The sequence below is a fragment of the Rattus norvegicus genome, chromosome 7, assembly GCF_021556685.1.
Source record: "Rattus norvegicus strain SHRSP/BbbUtx chromosome 7, alternate assembly SHRSP_T2T, whole genome shotgun sequence".
Classification (NCBI taxonomy): Eukaryota; Metazoa; Chordata; class Mammalia; order Rodentia; family Muridae; genus Rattus; species Rattus norvegicus.
Window position 1 is genome coordinate 51874570 of NC_141540.1, and position 20575 is coordinate 51895144.

Genomic DNA, 20575 nt, shown 5'->3' on the forward strand with positions numbered 1-20575 from the left:
TTATATTGATTTAACTTGTATCTCTTTTGTATATTTTTATTGGATATTTTTTGTTTACATTTCAAATTTTATTCTCTTACCGCGTTTCCTGTCTATAATCCCCCTATCCCCTCCCCCTCTCCCTTATTCTATAAGGATATTTCCCCTCCCCAACCACCCCCCTTCCTGCCTACCGGCCCTGACATTCCCCTACACTGCGGGAAGGGTCTAGCCTTGGCAAGACCAAGAGCTTCTCCTCCCATAGGTGCACAACAAGGCCGTCCTCTGCTACATATGGAGTTGGAGTCATGGATCTGTCCACGTATAGTCTTTGGGTAGTGGTTTAGTCCCTAGGAGCTCTGGTTGGTTGGCCTTGTTGTTCTTATGGGGTTGCAAACCCCTTCAGCTCCTTCAATCCTTTCTCTAATTCCTCCAATGGGGATCCCGTTCTCAGTTCAATTCTTTGCTGCCAACATTCGCCCCTGTATTTGCCATGCTCTGGCTGAGCCCCTCAGGAGACGGCTCTTCCCTGGCTCCTGTCAGCATGTACTTCTTGGCTTCATCAATATTGTCTAGTTTTAGTGGCAGTATATGTATGGGCTGGATCCCCAGGTGGGACAGGCTCTGGTTGGCCATTCCTTCAGTCTCTGCTCCAAACTTTGTCTCCATATCTCCTCCTATGAATATTTTTGTTCCCCATAATGTTTAATATAATATTTTATCAATCTTTGAGAGTTTCATGCAATATATTTTGATCGTTTCAGCTTCTCACTCCTTCCCAACATACTCCGATTTCCACATACCACCAACGAAGCCTCCTCCCAACATTTTTTTTTCTTTTTTACACCTGGCACGTCCTGTGATGCCTATATACTCACAAAAATGGTGTCATCCAATGGATTGTGTTTGACCTACAAAGGCAACACTCGTAAAAACCTGTGTCTCCCTTCCCGAAAGGTATCGAGTGTTCATCGCTCCTACGAATTGAAGGCTCCACCTTCCAGACTTAAATGGTGATTGGCTTAATCTAGTGCAAGTCTTTTGCAGCAACCAAAATGAGGACTAGAGCAATCCAGGAAAATCAGAAGACAGTTTTGCTCAAGTTTTTGCAACCTCAAGCTCTTTCAATCTTCAGCTATCACTTCATTGTTGGCTTTGTAAGAAAGCTCAGCGAGTCTTGTGGGAGAGGCGATATAGATGTCCCCTTTGATGTTGAGCATTCCCTGCCACTGTATATCGACCAGTCCTGAATTTCTATGTTTAAAACTATCCTGTGGAAAAATAAAACTCTCTGATTATGTCTGAGAGTTGCACTAATCTATGGGCATTTAAATACAGACTTGGAAGGCAGCATAATATTCTCTTAACCTATCAGAATAATAGTAATGTATTATGGCTAGGGCCCCGAAACAGATTCTTGGCCAGATTTACAGTACTAGACATGCATTTCTTCCTGTTCAGCAGGCTTGAACACAATAAAAATTAGCATTTTAATTCAATAACACTTGTGCCACTATTGCTTAATTAGCCACACCATCCCATCCCACACCATCCCATCCCATCCCGTCACTATTGTAGTTCTGAGGGTTCACAGATAGTTCAAACTGCTGATGATATTTTCCTACATCATCTTAAAATTATTTTTAGTACCCTAAAAGGTACACAGCATGGAGGAAACTTCTTACTAGTACCAACCTGATTTCCTCATCTCTTGTGTTAAAAATGTGTGGCGTCTTCAGCAATAGAAACTTATCAAGTTTGGTTTGCAGCTATAAGCAGTGACAGTAATTTGTATACTTTTTTGATGTCTCTGGAACATCAACAATCTACAACTCAAAGGCAGATATTCTATACCTGGCACTGGGTTTTACTTGGTAACCAACAGTTTTAGAGAAGAGTATTATCCCCTTAAAATAATTCCAATCAAACTATTCATAGGAATATATATGCATTTCAAAAACTTATGAAATGCTATGTTTTTACATGATGTTTTCAAATATCCATACTGTTATCCTTATATCATCCTTTCCTCGGCTTTCTTTTTCCAACCCCATGATAATTCCATCTTTCTGCTTCCTATCATCTGTTAATCTTATGATAATAAAATATCTATGATAACTTAGGTATGAAATCGTAGTGCATAAGGAAATTTCTAAAATGAAAATAGAAAGTTAAATATCTATGCCAGAAAAATAGTATATGCAATCCAGTAAGTCTTTAGTACTCAATGAAACTCTGTTACTAACCTCACTCTTTGTTTTATAAAGATCTATAGTTAGATGTTCTTTAATCTACATAAAACGTTGTGGGAACCAATCATGATGAAACTAACTTGTGTTTGAACATTATTTATTCAATAATAGGACGTATTCATGGAATGAATGAGACAATGGAATGAAGAAAATGATAATCAAGTTATTGATGCTAACCAAATTGTAACATCATCAAATGGTAATCATTAATTAGTTCTCTTTTATGTTTCTTTTATTACTGCCATTGCAGCCAAGTGATCTAAGGAAACATCGGAGAAAGGTACTGTAAATCACTTTTAAATATTTATTAGTTGGACATCATTTTGTTCTTTAAAGCACCTAAAATATTTTTGTCCAACTATTTATTATCATAGAATAAATATTCATGTATTTATGTGTTCTTCAATTTTAAAATATGATTATAATAGCAAGTACTTTAAAATCACATTATTTCTTATTACTAGGAAATGATTCAATTGTGAGAATTAACTCATATAATCCACCCATGGTAGAGGGAAATATCTTAAGATCAATGTTAGCTTAAGAGCACTGGTTGTTTTCATTTCTTTTCACTACTGATTCCTGTTAATGTTGCATTTATTGCTACTAAGTGATAATGAGCCAACAGATCTTGGTACACTTATCAAAGATAATTTCACAGTTCTTTTCCAAAGGGTTTAAAAGAAGAAGGGACTTGGTGCATTGAGAAAGCCCCAAGGATACGCAGGAGGCAGGAGCAGGAAGACAACAGAGCTAGGGGTCATATTGAGATCTGTTTCCATGTAGAAAGACTGGTTAAGCAAATTTAGGATTGAGAGTGTAAGGTCAGGTGGCATGAGGTGTCCAACATCTGTTCCTGGGCAATTCAGTCCGGTTATCATTACATCCAGAGCAGAGACATCCTCTAGGAAGGGCGATTCCTAGCACAGACTCTAGGTTGACAGGTTTTCATACCAAGTTAGAAAGCAGTTTACTATCTCTACATAGTTAGCTTGGAAAGAAACAATCACCTCCTGTAAGAGGGCAGCTGGACAATTCAGCCAAGATAGGTATTTACTATGAAATTCTAAGACACCAAAACCCATATAGAGGGAAAAAGAATGAAGAGCAAATTCATGCAAGTTGTCCTCTGCCCAACAGAAACATTATGACACATCCAACACACACACACACACACACACACACACACACACACACACACACATACACATACTCACATGAGTGCACATTTAGATGCACTGAGGTTATCAGGGGCTGAGGAGATAGCTCAGCCATTAAGAACAAACACCTGCTGTTCCTACAGATTCCTGGAGTTTTATTTACAGCACCCACATGGTGGCTCACAAACATCCAAAGCATCCAATGACCTCTTCTGCCCTCCCCCTGCAAGATTCTGCATATGCATATCGAAGAGAAAACACTCATTCACATGGAATAAAAATTAATAGGTGTTGAAGATTTGGTAGTCAGTATATGCCAAAACACATCTGAATTCAGAGGCACCATTGTTTCTTTATAGACACATGTATTATGACCACATGATTTCAGTTGGTAGGAATTTTTGTCTTTTCTTAGTTGTGAACTTTCTATAAAGATAAATATATATACATATATAGCTAGTACATTTAGACAATCATAATATACATATATAAACACATATATGGATATAGTGTTGAGTAAACATTTCCAGTTTTCTCTAAGCAATTCTCCTTCAAGTTCATCAGATTTGGCTTCCTCTGTATGCTGTAAAGGATATAAGACAATTTTGAATATAGGAATAAATTTAAATAGTTGATGTTTTAGAAAGCCTGATTTTTTTAAAAAAAAAAAAGATAGGATGAAAGATTTTGTATGGAGAATTGGTGATGGCAGCAAAAGTTTGCAGAAGGAAAACCACTGGCCAAACACTGTTTTGTGACAGGGAAAAGACTTTTATATTTAGTTTCATCTAAATATCAGAAGAATGAATCAAGACAAAAATCATTATATTTATTTTATTGACTGATTTCAAGATCCTTCCACGTCAAGCCCGAGGATCTGCTTTTGTCTGATGTTTTAGAGAGCTGACAGTGGGAAGGGTTTAGTTTCCATGGTGCAGAAAGGTATATTTTATTTGTAAATGAATCATGAAGAAAATGGTGAGGTAGGAAAAAGTCCTCTTAACATAAACCGGTGTAGGCAAGGTTGATGGTTAGATCTCGAAACTGTGAAAATACTAATAAACTGAATCTGAACTGTGCTTAAGAAATTAAAATAGATTCAGGATTAAAAATCTTTGATCTCATCACACTGAAGTCATGCTGAAAACGATTATTGAAAAAAATTCTTAAGATGGGACCATGTAGTTGAATGGAGGGAAGAGATTATATTCAGGCATCTACCTGACATGTAAGTGTGATCCAAGTCAAATAAGCGACTGAAAACAAAGAGCGTCATTATGTTCCTGGAATGCATGAGGGCTTCATCGTATGTAACAGCCGCTGTACACCGTATCGTTAATGGAAAAACCAGTAAGGCCTTCTTCAGTATACAGCTTTAAGTGGATGATATAGTGACAGGAGAAATTCTCATGCGCATGTCCAGAGTCATACATCAGTAGCCAATGTTTCTATGACTCTAATAATCTCTTTACATGAGCTGTATTATGGAATGACAACTCTGATTTTTGCCAAAAATCTTTAAATAATCATTTTGTAGTTCTATCTCTTGAAAACTGAATGACTTTTTTTTGAGTTTTTTAGAATTCTGAACAATGTTTCTCACTATCAAACTTTCATCTTTTCTGTTTTTTCTTTTGTGCTTACTTTCAAAATCTCCCATCAATTGTAGGACGGCTGAACAAATTTCAGGAACTATGTTCTTAGCTCTCATTTCCCTCACTGGGAAAATAAACTATTTTTCTTATAACCCACAACCTGTTTGGTTTATGTTTCCCTCTATAAATGCTTGGTGAGCACTCCTATTACGTGTTTTTAACATGCTTGCTCTATGATTCATTATGTTGATTAACGTAAAGCCCTTTTTCTGACAAGGCCCATTTCATCAACTTGTCTCCAGTCCCCTTTTCTATATTCTTGATCAAGGATGCCTTTGCTATAAGACCATTACTTGGCATGACATCTTTTCTTCAATAAATTTCCTAAAATGTATCCAGATCCTTTTGTAAAGAGCATCTATCCAGGGACTACTGGTGTGGCTCAGAGGCAGGCTTGTCTACTGTGAGAGGTGCTGGGCTTATTGAAAGTACAATGTGTGTCCATGCATGGCAGGAATAGCTTTTTATTGATACCTGGCATTTTATTACCCTTAGTTTTAAGATAAATTAACTTTACTCTTAAATAGGTATGAAAAATTATGCCCTGACTAATAACAATTTACTTGTGTACGACATGCATGTCTATGTTAGAACTACTCTATTATCCTTACCTTAATGAGTCTTTCCTTGAGGCATTTTCATTTGGACTTACAATCAGCTCACTGACTGTACGGCTGCTGTTCCTAGATTGCAGTGGTGGAAGAAGATGGGCGGGAAGATAAAGCAACAATTAAATGTGAAACTTCTCCTCCCCCAACACCCAGAGCCATCAGAATGACTCACACCCTACCTTCTTCCTACCACAATGAGGCCCGGAGGTAAGACTCAAGTATTGTGCACATTAAATACTTCCTTCCCCCAAATTCTTCCTCTTTCTTCACTGTGGCCAATTAAACTGTTAGGTAACATAGAGAGAAAGAGAACTCCAGGATAGCTCAGATGCTAAGAGTGCTTACTGCTTTTGCTGAAGACCAGTTTCCTTCTCAACACCTACTTTGGGTCGCTCCTCAATGCATAGAACTCTAGCTCCCAAGGATCCAACAGCCTCTAATATCCTCAGGCACCTGCACTCTGTGAATGTGACTCCCATACAAACAGACATGTATACACATAATTAAAAATAAATTTATTGTGTTAATAATTTGACTTGAAATATAATTTTTCATAGTGCACTTTACCTGTTCTCTCCTTTTCCATGCCTCTTGGAACACTTGAAAATTACCAGTCATGGATCACTTTTACTTTCCAATTAGCAAGCTAATATATTTATATCTTTGGGTTGTTACCAGCCAATTAGAAAATAAGAATTACTCTTCTCTATGAGGAAGATATTTTCTACTAAGCTTAGGACTTTATATAATTATAAATAATTATAGGATTTGTAGGAAAATATTATCAATGTGTATTGTATTGTGTTGTTGTATTGTAAGAGGAATTAAGGTCTGAAAAGTGTACCCCTGGGTCTCATTTGTTGCATACCCCATGCTACTGGAATGATTCAACGTCTCCAGATAAGAAGGTCTAAGCATGAAAATGAACACTGACCAAAAACTAAAAAAAATGCGTTGAAAAAGCATTTAATATGCCATACGGTTCTTCATAACAGCCTATTCAAAAGCCTAAAACTTTCAACTTGATCTCAGCATTACTGTGTATCTCAGCATTCAGTTTCTATCTTACACGCTAGTCTTCTCACTGGCTACCAGTGCAGCCTCATATCCAAAAACAAACGATGATTTAAAGATTGCGTGATTTAATGCATAGCTTAGTGAGGAATGATTTTTGAAAAGTTTGATTCTTTGTACAAAAGCATTTCTATCTTTTAGGCTGATTCCAATTACTGCTTTCAAAATCCGTGCCTTTTTATTCCTCACAAGGAGAGGATGATACTTTAATATATGGAAAGCCCTTTCTTTATGAAGATGAGAGGGAAGAAACTCAAATTACCTAAGATTAGTAAAGCTTAATAATTGTATGGGTGAGCAAGTGGATGGCAATATCAACACGTTTTATTAAGTCATTGCCTGATATGCTGATCAAAATTAAAACCGATCAACCATTTGGAAGTCATTTCAGTTTGTTATGCCTCCAAAATCGTATCTTATAGATCAGGAAAAGGGTGTTGAATATTTGCAATGTGTTGCTTCTAGGTCCCAGGAAGACATCATTCGTAGTAGGTGGATTAGTCTCAAATGTGTGATAGGGAAAGGAAGATGACTAAAATGACCATCCATAAAGACAAGGGTTAAATTAGAAGTTTCAATCCTGCAATTAACAGATTGCCATGGTCACTCTGTTTAAATTAATAAAAAAAAAACTAAAAAAACTGTGAAAAATAATAAATTGTATGTATGCTCAACAAAAATACATTAAAGATACAGTTATTCAATTGAACTGAGGTAGTACAAGAATAAGAGGGGAAAAGAGTTGTGTGGGAAAAAATGAGGTTTCATTTCTATTAAAAATTTTGGGACCCAAGGAACCAAGGAAGATGCATTTCAATAACTTAGAGAAAGGTGATAAGAAAAGGGGGAAAATCACTTTCAAAACCTACTTATTCCTTCTTTTGTCACTTAGAAAAGAAAAAAAACTTTGTGTACTCGGTGGATAGTGCATCGAAATGAACCATCCTCTCTCTTTTGTGTTTTGAAGCAGTTTATCTGCCTCTCTTGAGCCAGATAGCCTTGGGCTTGGCAGTGCCAATAGCAGCCAGGACTCTCTTCACAAAGCCCCGAAGAAGAAAGGAATCAAGTCTTCAATTGGGCGTTTGTTTGGTAAAAAAGAGAAGGCTCGACTTGGGCAGCTTCGTAAGTATAGGGCATTTGCTTTCTCCTACCACTTGGATTTGTCGCTTCTGAGTTTCCTAGTGTTTCATTTCTCATCTGTAAGTTCCTTTTCCTAACTAGTGAACTTTCAGCTTTCACTTTGTTAAGCCAGCTTTGCTAACTAATGCTAAATAAAGTCTGGGGCGTTTTAATGATAATTTAATGAAGTTTTATTAACACTGTGAATCAAGTGTTATTATTGTCATGCATATTTTATTGTTGAATAAACCACGCCTTCATGATTTTCAGAACAGAGACCACCATAAAAGTAGGTAGAGAAATGGCTTGGTTGATAAGATACAAACCAACCTCATGGTTATAAGGACCTGAGTTCAGGTCGCCACAGCACATGTAAAAAACGTCAGTCTGACAGCACTGACTGTAACTCCCGCGCTGGTAGGGTTAAAGATGGGATTCTTGGTGCTTACTGGTCAGTCATACTTAATGCCATCAGTGAACCTTAGGTTCACTGAGTGACACACAATAAAAAGATAAGGTGGAAAATGATTGAGGAAGACACCATAAGCACATGCACATGCATGCCCACACATGCACAGCTATATATTCATGTAGATTCCTGTGCACACACATTTAAAAGGATGTATAGACATGACACATTCAAAAACAAATGGACCAGGCAAATGAAATAGAAGAATATGCTGTCACTTAGAGCAGGTATGAACATAAAATCTTAATTGTGGGAATTTAATTTTTTCCCCAAAAAAGTGATGAAACCTAAATACACACAAAAAAATTATAATGTCAGACTAAATTTGATGCAAGTTGATAAAATATGATGGGAAAGTAAAAGCTATCATACTTTCTCCCTAATAACTCTAAGGAATATAGATGAGATTAGGATAAAGAGGTAAAGCATCCGAAGTTTAGCTAGGATAAGTTATTAAGAGTGACTGATAATATGAACATATGCATTAGTACTTTTGAAATGATCCTAAATACGTATATGGCTATGAAAAGTATGTATTGCATATTCATACATTCATACATAAAAAAATTATCCCAAATTAACAATTGAAATGTCTGAAATGAAATGTATACCCCTGACACTTCTGGAAGAATATGGTCTTAGTCAAAGTTTTTTGGGTAAAGAGACACCATGATCAAGGCAACTCTTATGAAAAAGAGCATTTATGTAATTGAGCATTTATGTAAAGCTTATAGCTTTAAAAGCTCAGTCCATGAACATCAGGGTGAGAATCAGCCAGGCATAACACAGGAGCAGCAGCAAAGAGCTTCACATCCTACCTCCTGATCAGTCGGCCAAAGAAAGGGGGTGGGAGATTGAATCTTCCAGAATATTTCTCTTTAGAGTTAATTATTGCTGAAAGATTGAACTGCTTTTAATGGTAAATGTTACAGTGATCCAGATTTGTAGGTATGTTCTGGGATTACTCAATTAAAAAAACAATTATTTACACGCAATGCCCATCACTTAGGTTCACGATGTTTGTGCTCACACGTTTGCGACAGTAAACGTTTCCATTATCGTTTCCTGACATTCATGGTGGGCTGCCACAACAAGCAACTGGAGCTATGAAAAGCTGATGCACACATGACACTTGCATAATTCAACGGGGCAGTTGAATCCTCTGCAGCTCTCTATTTCCAAGGGGGAAGGGATCCTTAGGCAATGGAAATATAATAGGAAATTAAAAGCTGTTTGTAAATATAAATCTATAGTCCAGTCAACAAGGTTTGTCTTATCTAATTTGCTGACTTATTAAGGCCTTTACCCAATTATTGGCCAATTTTGATATATTGTAGTATATCTCGCAATTGTGTTGTTAAAATGCTTGCTAAAATAGGGACCATTTATTTACTAATAGTTTATTTAACATATATGCTTATCGAGTTCCTTATCTTAATTTTCCCCTCTAAAAATCTTTTGATTGACCCTTACATTTAAATTTTTTTTCTATTTATCTGCAGTTGAATTTGAGGATAAAATACTAAACCATTGGGATTTTTTTTTCAAACACAATTGCTTACGCCTAAGGTATAACTTAAAACCTAGAAAATACACAGTCTTCCAGCAACCTAAGCTTGGTTTTATATCTTCAGAAGCTCTGCATTTTTAGAGCAGAATATACGAAACTGTGCTCAGTTCCAGTTCCTGTCAGACCAACTCCTCCAAACTCAGGAAGCAACAGAACCCATTTCTGGTCTTATCACAGAATTTTTCTTTTCTTCTAAAACTTCCATGGCTTAAAAAATGAGCATGTTTTATTTAAACATTTAAGATTTTGAAAAAAATCCTCTACATCACAAGGTAATTTTCCTTTTATTACTTCAAACCCCAAAATGCCTGACTCATCCAACAACGTGGAAATTGAAAGCATCCCCACACATATCAAATAGTTCCGTCTCCTCAGTCTACGGTGAAGCCATATGGACCCATCCAGCGTTTTATGTCTCTTAAGTCAGTCATTCGCTTCATTTCCATTTAAGAGAACATTTTTATTGTTACTCTCTGATTATAAATGATAATTTATGGATGTACACTAAGGCATATACACAAGTGAGAGAAATGAGTCCAAAATATCCTATCACTGTGCATAATGGAAAATTTCAGATCTGAAAATCTTCCCTCGGAGACTTTCCGTTAGCCACCAAGTGGCTTTCCGTATAAGAGCACAGTGAGTCTCTTGTGTAATAAAAATCTTTCCTGCAGAATTAATTGCACATGAATATAAGGAATAAAATATATTTGTCCTTCTATCTTCATTACACTGAGTTGATTGATGGTGAATGATGTGTTTTGATTAAAGGGGGATTTTTTTATAAACAAATAACTACCCTGGTAATAAGATTGTCAGGCTAAGAATTAAGTTAATTTTTATCAGGATTCTATATTTAATAGGCTCCAGCTTTACAAATTATTTTGTAAATTAAGTTAATTTACAAAATGAAAAACAGCAGTAACTAATTGACCATTTTGTTCTGATAACAAAAGAAACCATATTTTAGTCAAGCCCTCAACTTTTAAACAAGAAAATATACAAAAGAAATGAGTGACAATTTTCTTCCCTGATTAGTTTCTGCTGTATTGGTTAAATTTGGAGGATGGTATTTGTTATGGTAGTTGAATGAAGTTATTATTGGTATCAGATTTGAAGATTTCTAATCTTATGTTTACATATAACTTTAGACTTTTCTACTTAAAAGAATATGTATATCTTCATCCACGTGAAAATAGAGAATAATTTCCTTTTAATGTGACTTCATGTCTTTTCTATGTACACAAAATATTAAAGATGAAGAAGAATGTAGTATTAAGCTCACATTTTTTAATTAAGTTCTGTGATTAGCATTTTATGGATCAATAGAGAGAGAGAGGTTTGGAGTGAAATAATGACATTATAAAATGTGTATTTCCTTAACTGATGCACATGAAATTTCTTTTGTTCACACCGAGACCACGCATACTATACATACTACAGCAAACATATATACACATATACATATACACATATACATACATTTATACATATGTGTATACATATACAAATATAGAGTGCATACTATAATTACTGACCTCACTAATATTGACACTAATTCAAGTTATCTTCAGTATATTAGATAAAAAGAATAATCTTCTTGGGGTCTTTTGAAAACAGACCTAAATTGTTTCAGCCATACATTTAACATAGAGAAGTCCATCTCATTATGCACAAGGCTTCCAATAAGGACATAAGACTCAGTCAGATGTACACAGTGAGTTGTAGGAACTCTATATGCAGAACCTTCACAAGCCAACAAGGGTGTCTGCATGCTATAAAATCTGGGACTTGAAAGCAGACATCTAGGTTTCCACTCACCAGAATGTCTCTCACTGGGAGATACGACAAGCACTCTCTTCAATTATTCACTCTTACCTTCCACCAGAAAAGTCAAAGGAATGGGCATGGGTGTTGAATGCTGTACGATTGCCTGTTGGCACACATACATATTTACCATCTTCCACATCTCTGCTTGTGAAAAATGAATGAGCGCTGTTAGGTCCTTTTTTGCATTGATTTTTCTCAGTGCATTTGTATGTGTAACCTTGTCCTTTGATGTATGTGGAGACAGTAGGAGCAGGGCAATCCTGAGAGACATCACGCCTCTCAGCAGTTGGACCCATAATCCTTTGAGATGTTAACTTACAGAATGAACAAAATACCTCTACTTTGATATCAAGTCACTTCTCCACAGGAGGCTTCATGGAGACAGAAGCTGCAGCACAGGAATCGCTGGGCTTAGGCAAACTTGGCACTCAAGCTGAAAAGGACAGAAGGCTGAAGAAAAAGTAGGTTTGGAGGTTTATTTTTTTCTCATTCTTCTAATACTTTATTATGCTCCTCTAACATTTTTCTTTTGCAAGGAAGAGAGAAACAGGAACTAAAGCCACTTAATACTGTTCCTGGATTATCTCAAGCACTTGGTGCTCATGATTCACCAAAATGATAAGAATTAACCGAAGATTCAAATGTGCATAAAACTCTTCCACACAAGAAACTACATAATTGAAACCAGTGACCAAAGCACTGACTTCAAAATGTGATTATTTACTGTATACTTAGAAGTCGTATGGACAGCACTACTGAGGCCAAAAGAAGTTCTGATTTGGCCCGACAAAACGAGAGTGATACTTTGTGTTCCCTCTTATGGCAGTTATGCTTCTAGTCTTCATCAAGGAGGACTCAGAAGGAACAATATTTCTCTGGCTGAGTATAAAGTTATCTTAGGCAGGAACAGACTGACTGGCATCTGCCAGGAAACTGATAGTTTATCTTTCCATTCGCATGTATTATGGAACATTTAAATGACTTGTAAAATGGAAAAAAAAATCTTCGTTTTCAACAGCTGTTAGAAAGGGATTCCATAAATAACGTATTTTTAGCTGCATAGTAACATTTTCAGTGACAAAAATAAAGCATCATCGCCCTGAGAACATAGCCTTTAAAAGCATTATAATTTCACTTTATTCCCAGTCTCTTTGTGAGTTGCTCCTTCTCCACTCTCTAAAACATTTATAACTTATTTTGATTTTTTTTTGTTTCTGCTTCCTCCCACTAAGGAATAGTCATTGCTCTAGATATCAGTTTGTGACAAGTATATTTCTACTTTTACAAAACACAGGCTCATTTATTAATAATTATTTACTAGTTGGCAGTAATTTACTGAAACTATTTATCCAGACCCAATAGAAATTTTATCTAGAAAAGAAATATTTTGAGAATGTTATATCTTGAATAGGATTAAATGTTAAGTCCTGAAATGTTTCTTAATTACTCATAACTTAAAGATACATATCAATATTTCTCATAACCCGCTTCAAATATCTTCATTTGTATAATCCTATTAAGAAAGTTAAATCTTTAATTTCATAGCTATCCACGGAGAACTTTCTTTTTTTCTCTCCTTTGTTTATATTATGGCTAGTTTATTATAACTCTAAAAACAGAAGATGAAATTTTAAAACAAATCTAACTAATGGACCTAGTTTATTAAAGAATACACAAAGATAAGATATTTTCCTTTTTATTGACTACTCTATAAAAAGAACTCATTAGCATATGTGTGTAGTCAGTGCTTTGAGACAGGATGTGATTAAATCTTACATTTAGTGTGCACTTGCATGAAACTTATTTCCGTTGGAACATTATCAGGAAGTGATGTTTAGTTGTGTATCAATTACCTTTCGGTTTACATTCTTTTCAGTTTGCTGTTCTCATTTCATATCAATGGCTTGTTCTCAAGCGGAAACATCCTTATTCAAATACTTCCCATCAGAAATCTTGGCAGTCCTCATTCAGTTCCTGCCTTGGCTCTCTTAGTCTTTTAAAGGGTTGAGCCACTTATTCTCAGAATGTTCTCTCCATGCAATGCTGTCTTGTCTGTCATGTGGTCTCACTCTGCATATGTCTGAGAGCGAGATTCTACCATCCTCCCCTGTCTTCTCTCACTGGATTATTGGTGCCTTTTTCTATTCAATGGGAGCCGGCATCTCTTATTTTAAAATTGGCAATGAGAGCAGCTGGGAGTAAGAATTTTTGCCCCCTCACCTTCCTGTCTGTCGTCTTGACCATGAAGTGCTCATTTGCTCTGCTAGCCACCCACCATTTTTTTTTAATATTCAGCTACTTGATTGGGGTGATTTAAAAGTTAAGGCTAACCACATAGACAGTAAACACAAAAGCACAGACTGTTCTGGATTAGCCAGATATGAACTAGTTTAGACAAACGATCCAACAAAGCAAAGACCTCTCAACTTCTGAATGAGGGTCAAATCACCCAAATTTTACGTCAAGAATATATTTGGCGTTTTTAAAGGTTTTTTTCCTCGTTGGTTTTGTCACTGCTGTTACCGGATATCTAACAAAAGCCACGTAAGGAAGAAAATGTCCATTTTGATTTCGTTTCAGAGAATACAGCTCTTAATGGTGGAGCATTGGTGGGAGCAGGAGGAAGCTGACTGCATTCCATTCCCAGTTAGGACGTAGAAAGGGGTCAATACTGATGCTCAACTTATTTTATTCTTCTTATTAAGAAGAGAAGTCCAACCCTGAATATAGCACCACCCACATTTAGGGTTCTTCTTCCCACTTTAATTAACCTACTCTAGAAAGCTCTTCCCATGCATATGCCGAGGTTTGTCTCCATGGTGTCTCCATCAAGTTGCTTTATTTATTATGATGCAGGAGGAGCGTGTGGGGCTAGCAAGCACTCAAGCAATGATCTATAGCCCAGTCATAATAAATATATGTACATTTTTGCCTTTTTTCTTTATATTTTCACTCCTTAGAGTTGTTATTCTAGACCACTTAACATATATTAATCCAAAGAGTTCACATTTGTAGAGTCTTCTTTGATCCCAAGTAACTTGATATTGACGGGACTAAAGCTAAAGATGTCTGCTTGAATAACACAATGTGTCTAACTCTGAAGACAGCCATGAGGAGGTCGGGCTCTTTTAAAAAACCAATCGAAATGTCACTCAGTGGCTACTTATCTCCAAAACTATGAGTCCTTGAAATTTTAGCATAATTTTTGTGGTTATATTTCCCATGGCTTCTAAACATTGTATCAAAAATTTTAATGAAGGAAGTAGATGTGCTGAAAAACAATCTCCCACATCTTCATTTATAATTTAAAAATATTATATGAATTTTGTTTAATTTTTTACACCCTCCTGAACAGATAACACTGCTAAATGAACATTGATTTTTGTATCTGAATCAATTTTTAAACATCATTAAAATGAAATTAACACCCCGGTTCAGCTAGCAACAGCATCCACTTCAGAGAAGCAGCATTATCCTTGGAGCACAGCAGTCAAACTTAATCACCACCAATGAATCTTTATATTAGAACTTCAAAGAGCTCAAAGTGAAGCTCTATAGATTCGGCTAATTTATTCCCATCACAGTCCTGAGGCTCTATTTCCATGCATAATTTTTATTATGTTTTGAGATGGTTCACTTTTAATCTTTGGCATTTGAAAGGTTCAGCATGAGCATATCTCTAAGCAAAGCAAATGTCACTTAAATTATTCATACTCTAAGGTACCATAAAACTCGGCAACATTTTCCACTCAATAAATATTTATCTAGTAGCTGTGAGCCGATTTTAACTTATAAATGAGTTGTAGTCGAGAACTTGTGTTCAAAGGTGTGAGCGTGTTTTCCTTTCTACGTGGTGCTGAGTACTGGGAAGGTAAACAGCAGAGCATCCGTTACGTACGTGCATTTTCTAGGTACAATATAGAGATGGACTTGTTACATAAAGTATAAAAGAGGAGCGACTGGTAGTTACTGAGCTTCTAACAGATTCCTGAGACACCAGAGACAGGGTAGTTCCGTATGGAAATAAGAGATCATATTTCTGCAATGTGCTTTCACAAGCACGTTTATTAAAATGCAGTTAAATTATGCAGACCTAGGATTTGCTCTTCAGTCAGTATATGGCAGTCAAGGGTTCGTACAGTCACAGTCTTCTGGTGGGCAGCTAACTAAAAAGATATCTTATAGTAGAACTTCTTAGAACGTAAACCCAATATTTCCAAGAGTTCCCTGGGGAAATGTGTCTCAGGCTCTTACTCAGAACCCAGAAGTTGGACTTGTGCCTATGCTGGAACTCAGACATCACATCAGAGATCTGTTTTGCTGCAGCCAAGGACAGGTAAAAGCATTTTGTGAAACTAAATAAGACACAGAGACTAACCAGGGAAAATAATTCCCTGTTCATTCGTGAAAGCTAAAGTTAAGGCAAACGGGAATGCTTTCTTCTGTATACCCAGACATCTGTATACATATATCTGACCTTTTTGAAGAAAGGAAGAGTGAGAAAAAAAAGAGAGTTATTTTGATCCAATTGGTAGAATAACAACTGATTACAGGAGAGGCGTGATTGAACTCATATAGTATCCAGACACATTATGTTTTCAAGAAATATTTTCATTTAAAAAAACTTAAAATGACAAGGGCTCACTAGATATTAAACTCCAGGATTTTACAGATTCTGGAATAACTTTATTTTATAAATAAATCCTATTATTTAATAAGGTTTGACTAAAATCCCTATTATTTGACGAAATAAGTCCTGACAAAAATGAGTCCAGGATAAATTTCACGAATTGTAACACCTCATCCATTCATTTAGGGTTGTTATAGCCCAATGATTTTTCATGAAGGCTACTGACATTTCGATTTTAAAAGTCTGCAAGGAGACACACATGGGGACAAAGAACAGCACCTAAGCTCTTCTGGCTGCAAGGCCATTTATCTAAGCTAGGAGCCTGTGGAAGGAATAAAGGTGCCCCAGACTGAAAGCTACCTGTTGTTCTTATTTTAAACATATTCCTTAAGATTAAAACCAATGACATTCCTGACAAAAGAAACCGAACAAATAATTTGATGATTACTGAATAAAATGGAAAGGACAAGCAAGGCACTGTTATTAGTGGCTAAATAAGAACAGAATTTTGTCAAGCTTTTGTAAGAGAAAGTACACCTAAGATCTTAGATAAAGTGTTTCAATAAGCTCCTTAATAAATTTATCACAATGTATGAATTTCAGTGGAAATAGTTATATAATTCTGCTGTCAGCCACAAGACTAATATAAATGTACATGTATGTACATATGTATCTGCAGCCCCTCGAAGATGGGGAGATAATTTCTATAAAATAGGAAAACACACAATGCCTAAAAGGAAATATTATGTTCAGCAAAGGTGGGGTGAAATATCAAAATTCTATGCAGTAACCAGGCTGTGAGTGGACTTTGTATATAAAGTTCTGGGAAATATATTTGAAATTAATTTTGTGCTGTTTCAGAGGAACCTTGTGAAAAAATAGTCAGAAGACATCGAGACATGCTTTCAAATTCTGGTAGAAAGATTGGGCATGTATTGAATGTGTAGAATGAGACCCCAGGCACTGTCGAGAGCAGTATCAATCAAATATGGCCTCTTCTGGTCTTTTGATAAGAACTGGAGCCAAAGGCAGAGGCTATTGAGCTGATGAAGTTGAGGCAACTTTAACACAGAGCTATGGGTAATCACAGGCCCACAAGGGAAGGCCTGAACAACTGGAAGGGCAATGGACCTGTGATTATACACAACCCACACCAGGTGAACAGGTCAACATGGTAGGAGGTAAATTGGCGAATCAACTTTACCTTGAGAGATTGAAGTCCATTACTCGTTCTTTAAGTTTCCTTGCTTTAAGTTTCTGGAGTTCAATTCAGAAATGAAATCAGAACATTTGGATGCTTTAAAAAAAATCCAGCTAACTCACATATTCTCTTTTTTCTTTCTTTCTTTTTAATTTTATTTAATCTTTTTTTTACACTCCAGATTTTATTCTCCTCCAGGTCCACCCTCTGACTGTTCCACATCCCATATCTCTTCCCCCAACCCCGCCCCGACTCTGTGAGAATTCCCCCCCACCCCCCACCTCAACAGAACTCCCCACTCCCTGGGGCCTCCAGTCTCTTGAGGGTTAGGTTTGAAAATACATTTCCAGAATAATTAATGATTAGGAGCTTGGACTGAATAAAGAGAGAAATCTTTAGATGAAAACAAAGATACTAATTTCTCATCAGTTCACAAAGCTCCCTAGGCTTCTGCTTTGTTACATCCTTCCTGCCTGGAGTCTACAGTACTACCAACATTGCTCTAAATCTTGCCGTCTACAACTCTTTTTGACCTTTCAGACCAGCTTCTTTGCGTCTCTGAAGCTGTGGTCCTCATGCTATACCAGGCTCTCTGTTATTCCAGATTGTCTTCCTAGAATCTCTAGAATCTATTCTTCGCATTTGGATAAATACATTTATCTAAATTATATCTCTGAATGCGTAAAGTCCCCCAGTCATTCCTTGGAATCCTTGTGATCGTTTTCAAGTACCTTCACGAAACCTCTACACCTTCACATTGCCAGGTTTCTGCTTATCTCGTTACCCCTATTCGGTTCTGCTTATCATCTTGAACTTCATTGTTTTGAAATACTTATCAATGTACTGGTTAGGGTCTCCTCTACTGCTTTGTGTGCATTGCCTCTGCTCGAGTTCATCCCTCATATTTTCTGTCACAATCATGAGTATATACGTTTTATGTGTATCAACAACCCAGTAACCATGGCGGAAACCAAAGGGTACAAGGCTAGGCATCATTCTGCTTACTTTCCATGCATTAATCTTGTAGCACATGGAGTCCGTGGCATAGAAACTGCTTTTCTCCATACATGAAGTCTCCTAGAAAGGCCAAATGCTGTATTCCTGAAATCCGACCAAAATTAGTTGCCAATACATGAACTGAACAAAGAGGATATCAATAAATGTTAATGTGGTCAGAGAGTCTATCTCATGAGGTCTCAACTCTGGACAAATGATTACAGGTAAGTTATAAGAACAGAGCAGAAGACATAGTACACCTGAGAAGCGCACAACACTTGGTTATCCAATACCAAATGGGCAGTCCTGAAAACGTATACATACAAGTAAGTGGAGTTATGCAAACTGAGACATTACACGGATTCAGTTTATATTCATGGATTTAGAAATTCACACACATACACACACATATCTATATATAAATGAAGCAACAATTAAAGAAAAAATCAAAAATTCAAAAAGGAAGAAGATGGTACATGAGATGGTTTGAAGGGAAAAAAGTGAAGCAGAAATGATATAATCATACTATCATCACCAAAATAAAATATTTTGAAAGAGGAAGCACAGTGTTCCAGGTACTACTTAGAATAAAATGACAGTTTCAAACTAGAAAAGGTATTTGCTTAGGAAACAATGCCTTTTGTTATAATACATACATAAATGTAATACACACATTCTACTGTGTATAAAACATTACATTCAATATGAAGAAAACAGCTATGCAATATCAACTACATTTCTTCTAATTACTTTTCTTTTATTGAAAGCAGAACTCTTTCTCACATAATACATCCTGATTACGGTTTTCCCTCCCTCCCCTTCTCTCAATTCCTCTCGAGTATTTACATTTCTTAAAGTCTTTGAAGAAGTATCTCCTTTCCATGTCCATTCATGAAGCAAATCTCTCTCCAGAATTAGCCCATTAGCCTACCATCATTTTATGGAATAATAATTTTTATACTCAATGGCTTCTCACTTAAAATTGTATGCAATGTTACATATATACATGAGCAAACATACAATAGTATATTCTTTAAATTCTGCACGTTCTAAATATGAGTTGACAACATAGGTTTGGTTGTAAAGAAATAGTTAAATTCTTATGGAAATAAAGATTTCACAGTCTTTTTAAAAAGATCCTTAAGGATTCTATTTACTTGAAGACATTATTAACAATCAAAAGTTGTTTGAAGTAATGCTATGATGAGCGATACCTACACCTTCTAGACATTTTGTTTTTCATTTATAAAGAACACGAAGCACTAGATACTACCTATTCTTCTGAAGTTACCTATTTGAACAGATCATTGACCCCAACTCTAGTTTTTTTTTAAAAAAATTAGTGCAATTATCTTTTAATGATGTCTTTCTTTCCATATTCAATATATCGCTTATTTCCTCCCTTGCCCCTTCTGTAACTATTATTTCATGTACAGAATTGCAATAAACTGAAAGACTATCTTAAATTTCTTATTCTACTTTCACTGGTTCCTAACCATCAATAGGTTTGCATTTGCTACTATGTAACTAGTACTGTCTGATCTGCTGGAGAAAATCTCAGTGGGCAAAGTGTAGCTGGCTCATTGGTGGAGTCTCCCTGCCTTCTAGGATGGTCGTTTTCTCTCACTCATACTCTTTCCACTTTCTACTATTCTTGTTAGTGAGATCATCCTTTTCTAATCCCTCTACACGCATCTTCTGCTTATCATTCTACAATGAACCAATGAGAGAGACAGAAAGACAGAGAGAAAATAACCACCAGAAAACTAGACCATTCTTCTTATCCAAGACCATTTCTACCTATTTCCTAAACCACTTGATGATTTATTCTTCCAAACATACCTCATCTGTGTCTTTAGTAAGGAAAAAAATATAGTGTTTCCAAGTCTCAAAGATACAATGTTAATGCTCACTAGAGAAGAATTCAGGAGTTTAAGTACATGCTTGAGTCAATTCAAAATGCAATCTTTATTACACTCATTTATTCCAATTTCTACCCACTCTTTCCTGAATTTGCTGATGATAAATG

At 36.1% G+C, this 20575-nt stretch overlaps 1 protein-coding gene across 42 annotated transcripts in view; it reads left to right on the forward strand.

Annotated features, from left to right (window-relative positions):
- Ppfia2 (PPFI scaffold protein A2) overlaps positions 1 to 20575 on the forward strand; it is a 474268-nt gene that overhangs the window by 402409 nt on the left and 51284 nt on the right. For 24 of the 42 annotated variants that reach the window (XM_087557891.1, XM_087557873.1, XM_087557879.1 and 21 more), the window contains 4 exon segments: positions 2482 to 2511; positions 5734 to 5864; positions 7699 to 7853; positions 12087 to 12180. In XM_087557891.1, the coding sequence (XP_087414017.1) occupies positions 2482 to 2511; positions 5734 to 5864; positions 7699 to 7853; positions 12087 to 12180 (410 nt within the window). 42 annotated transcript variants of the gene reach the window in all.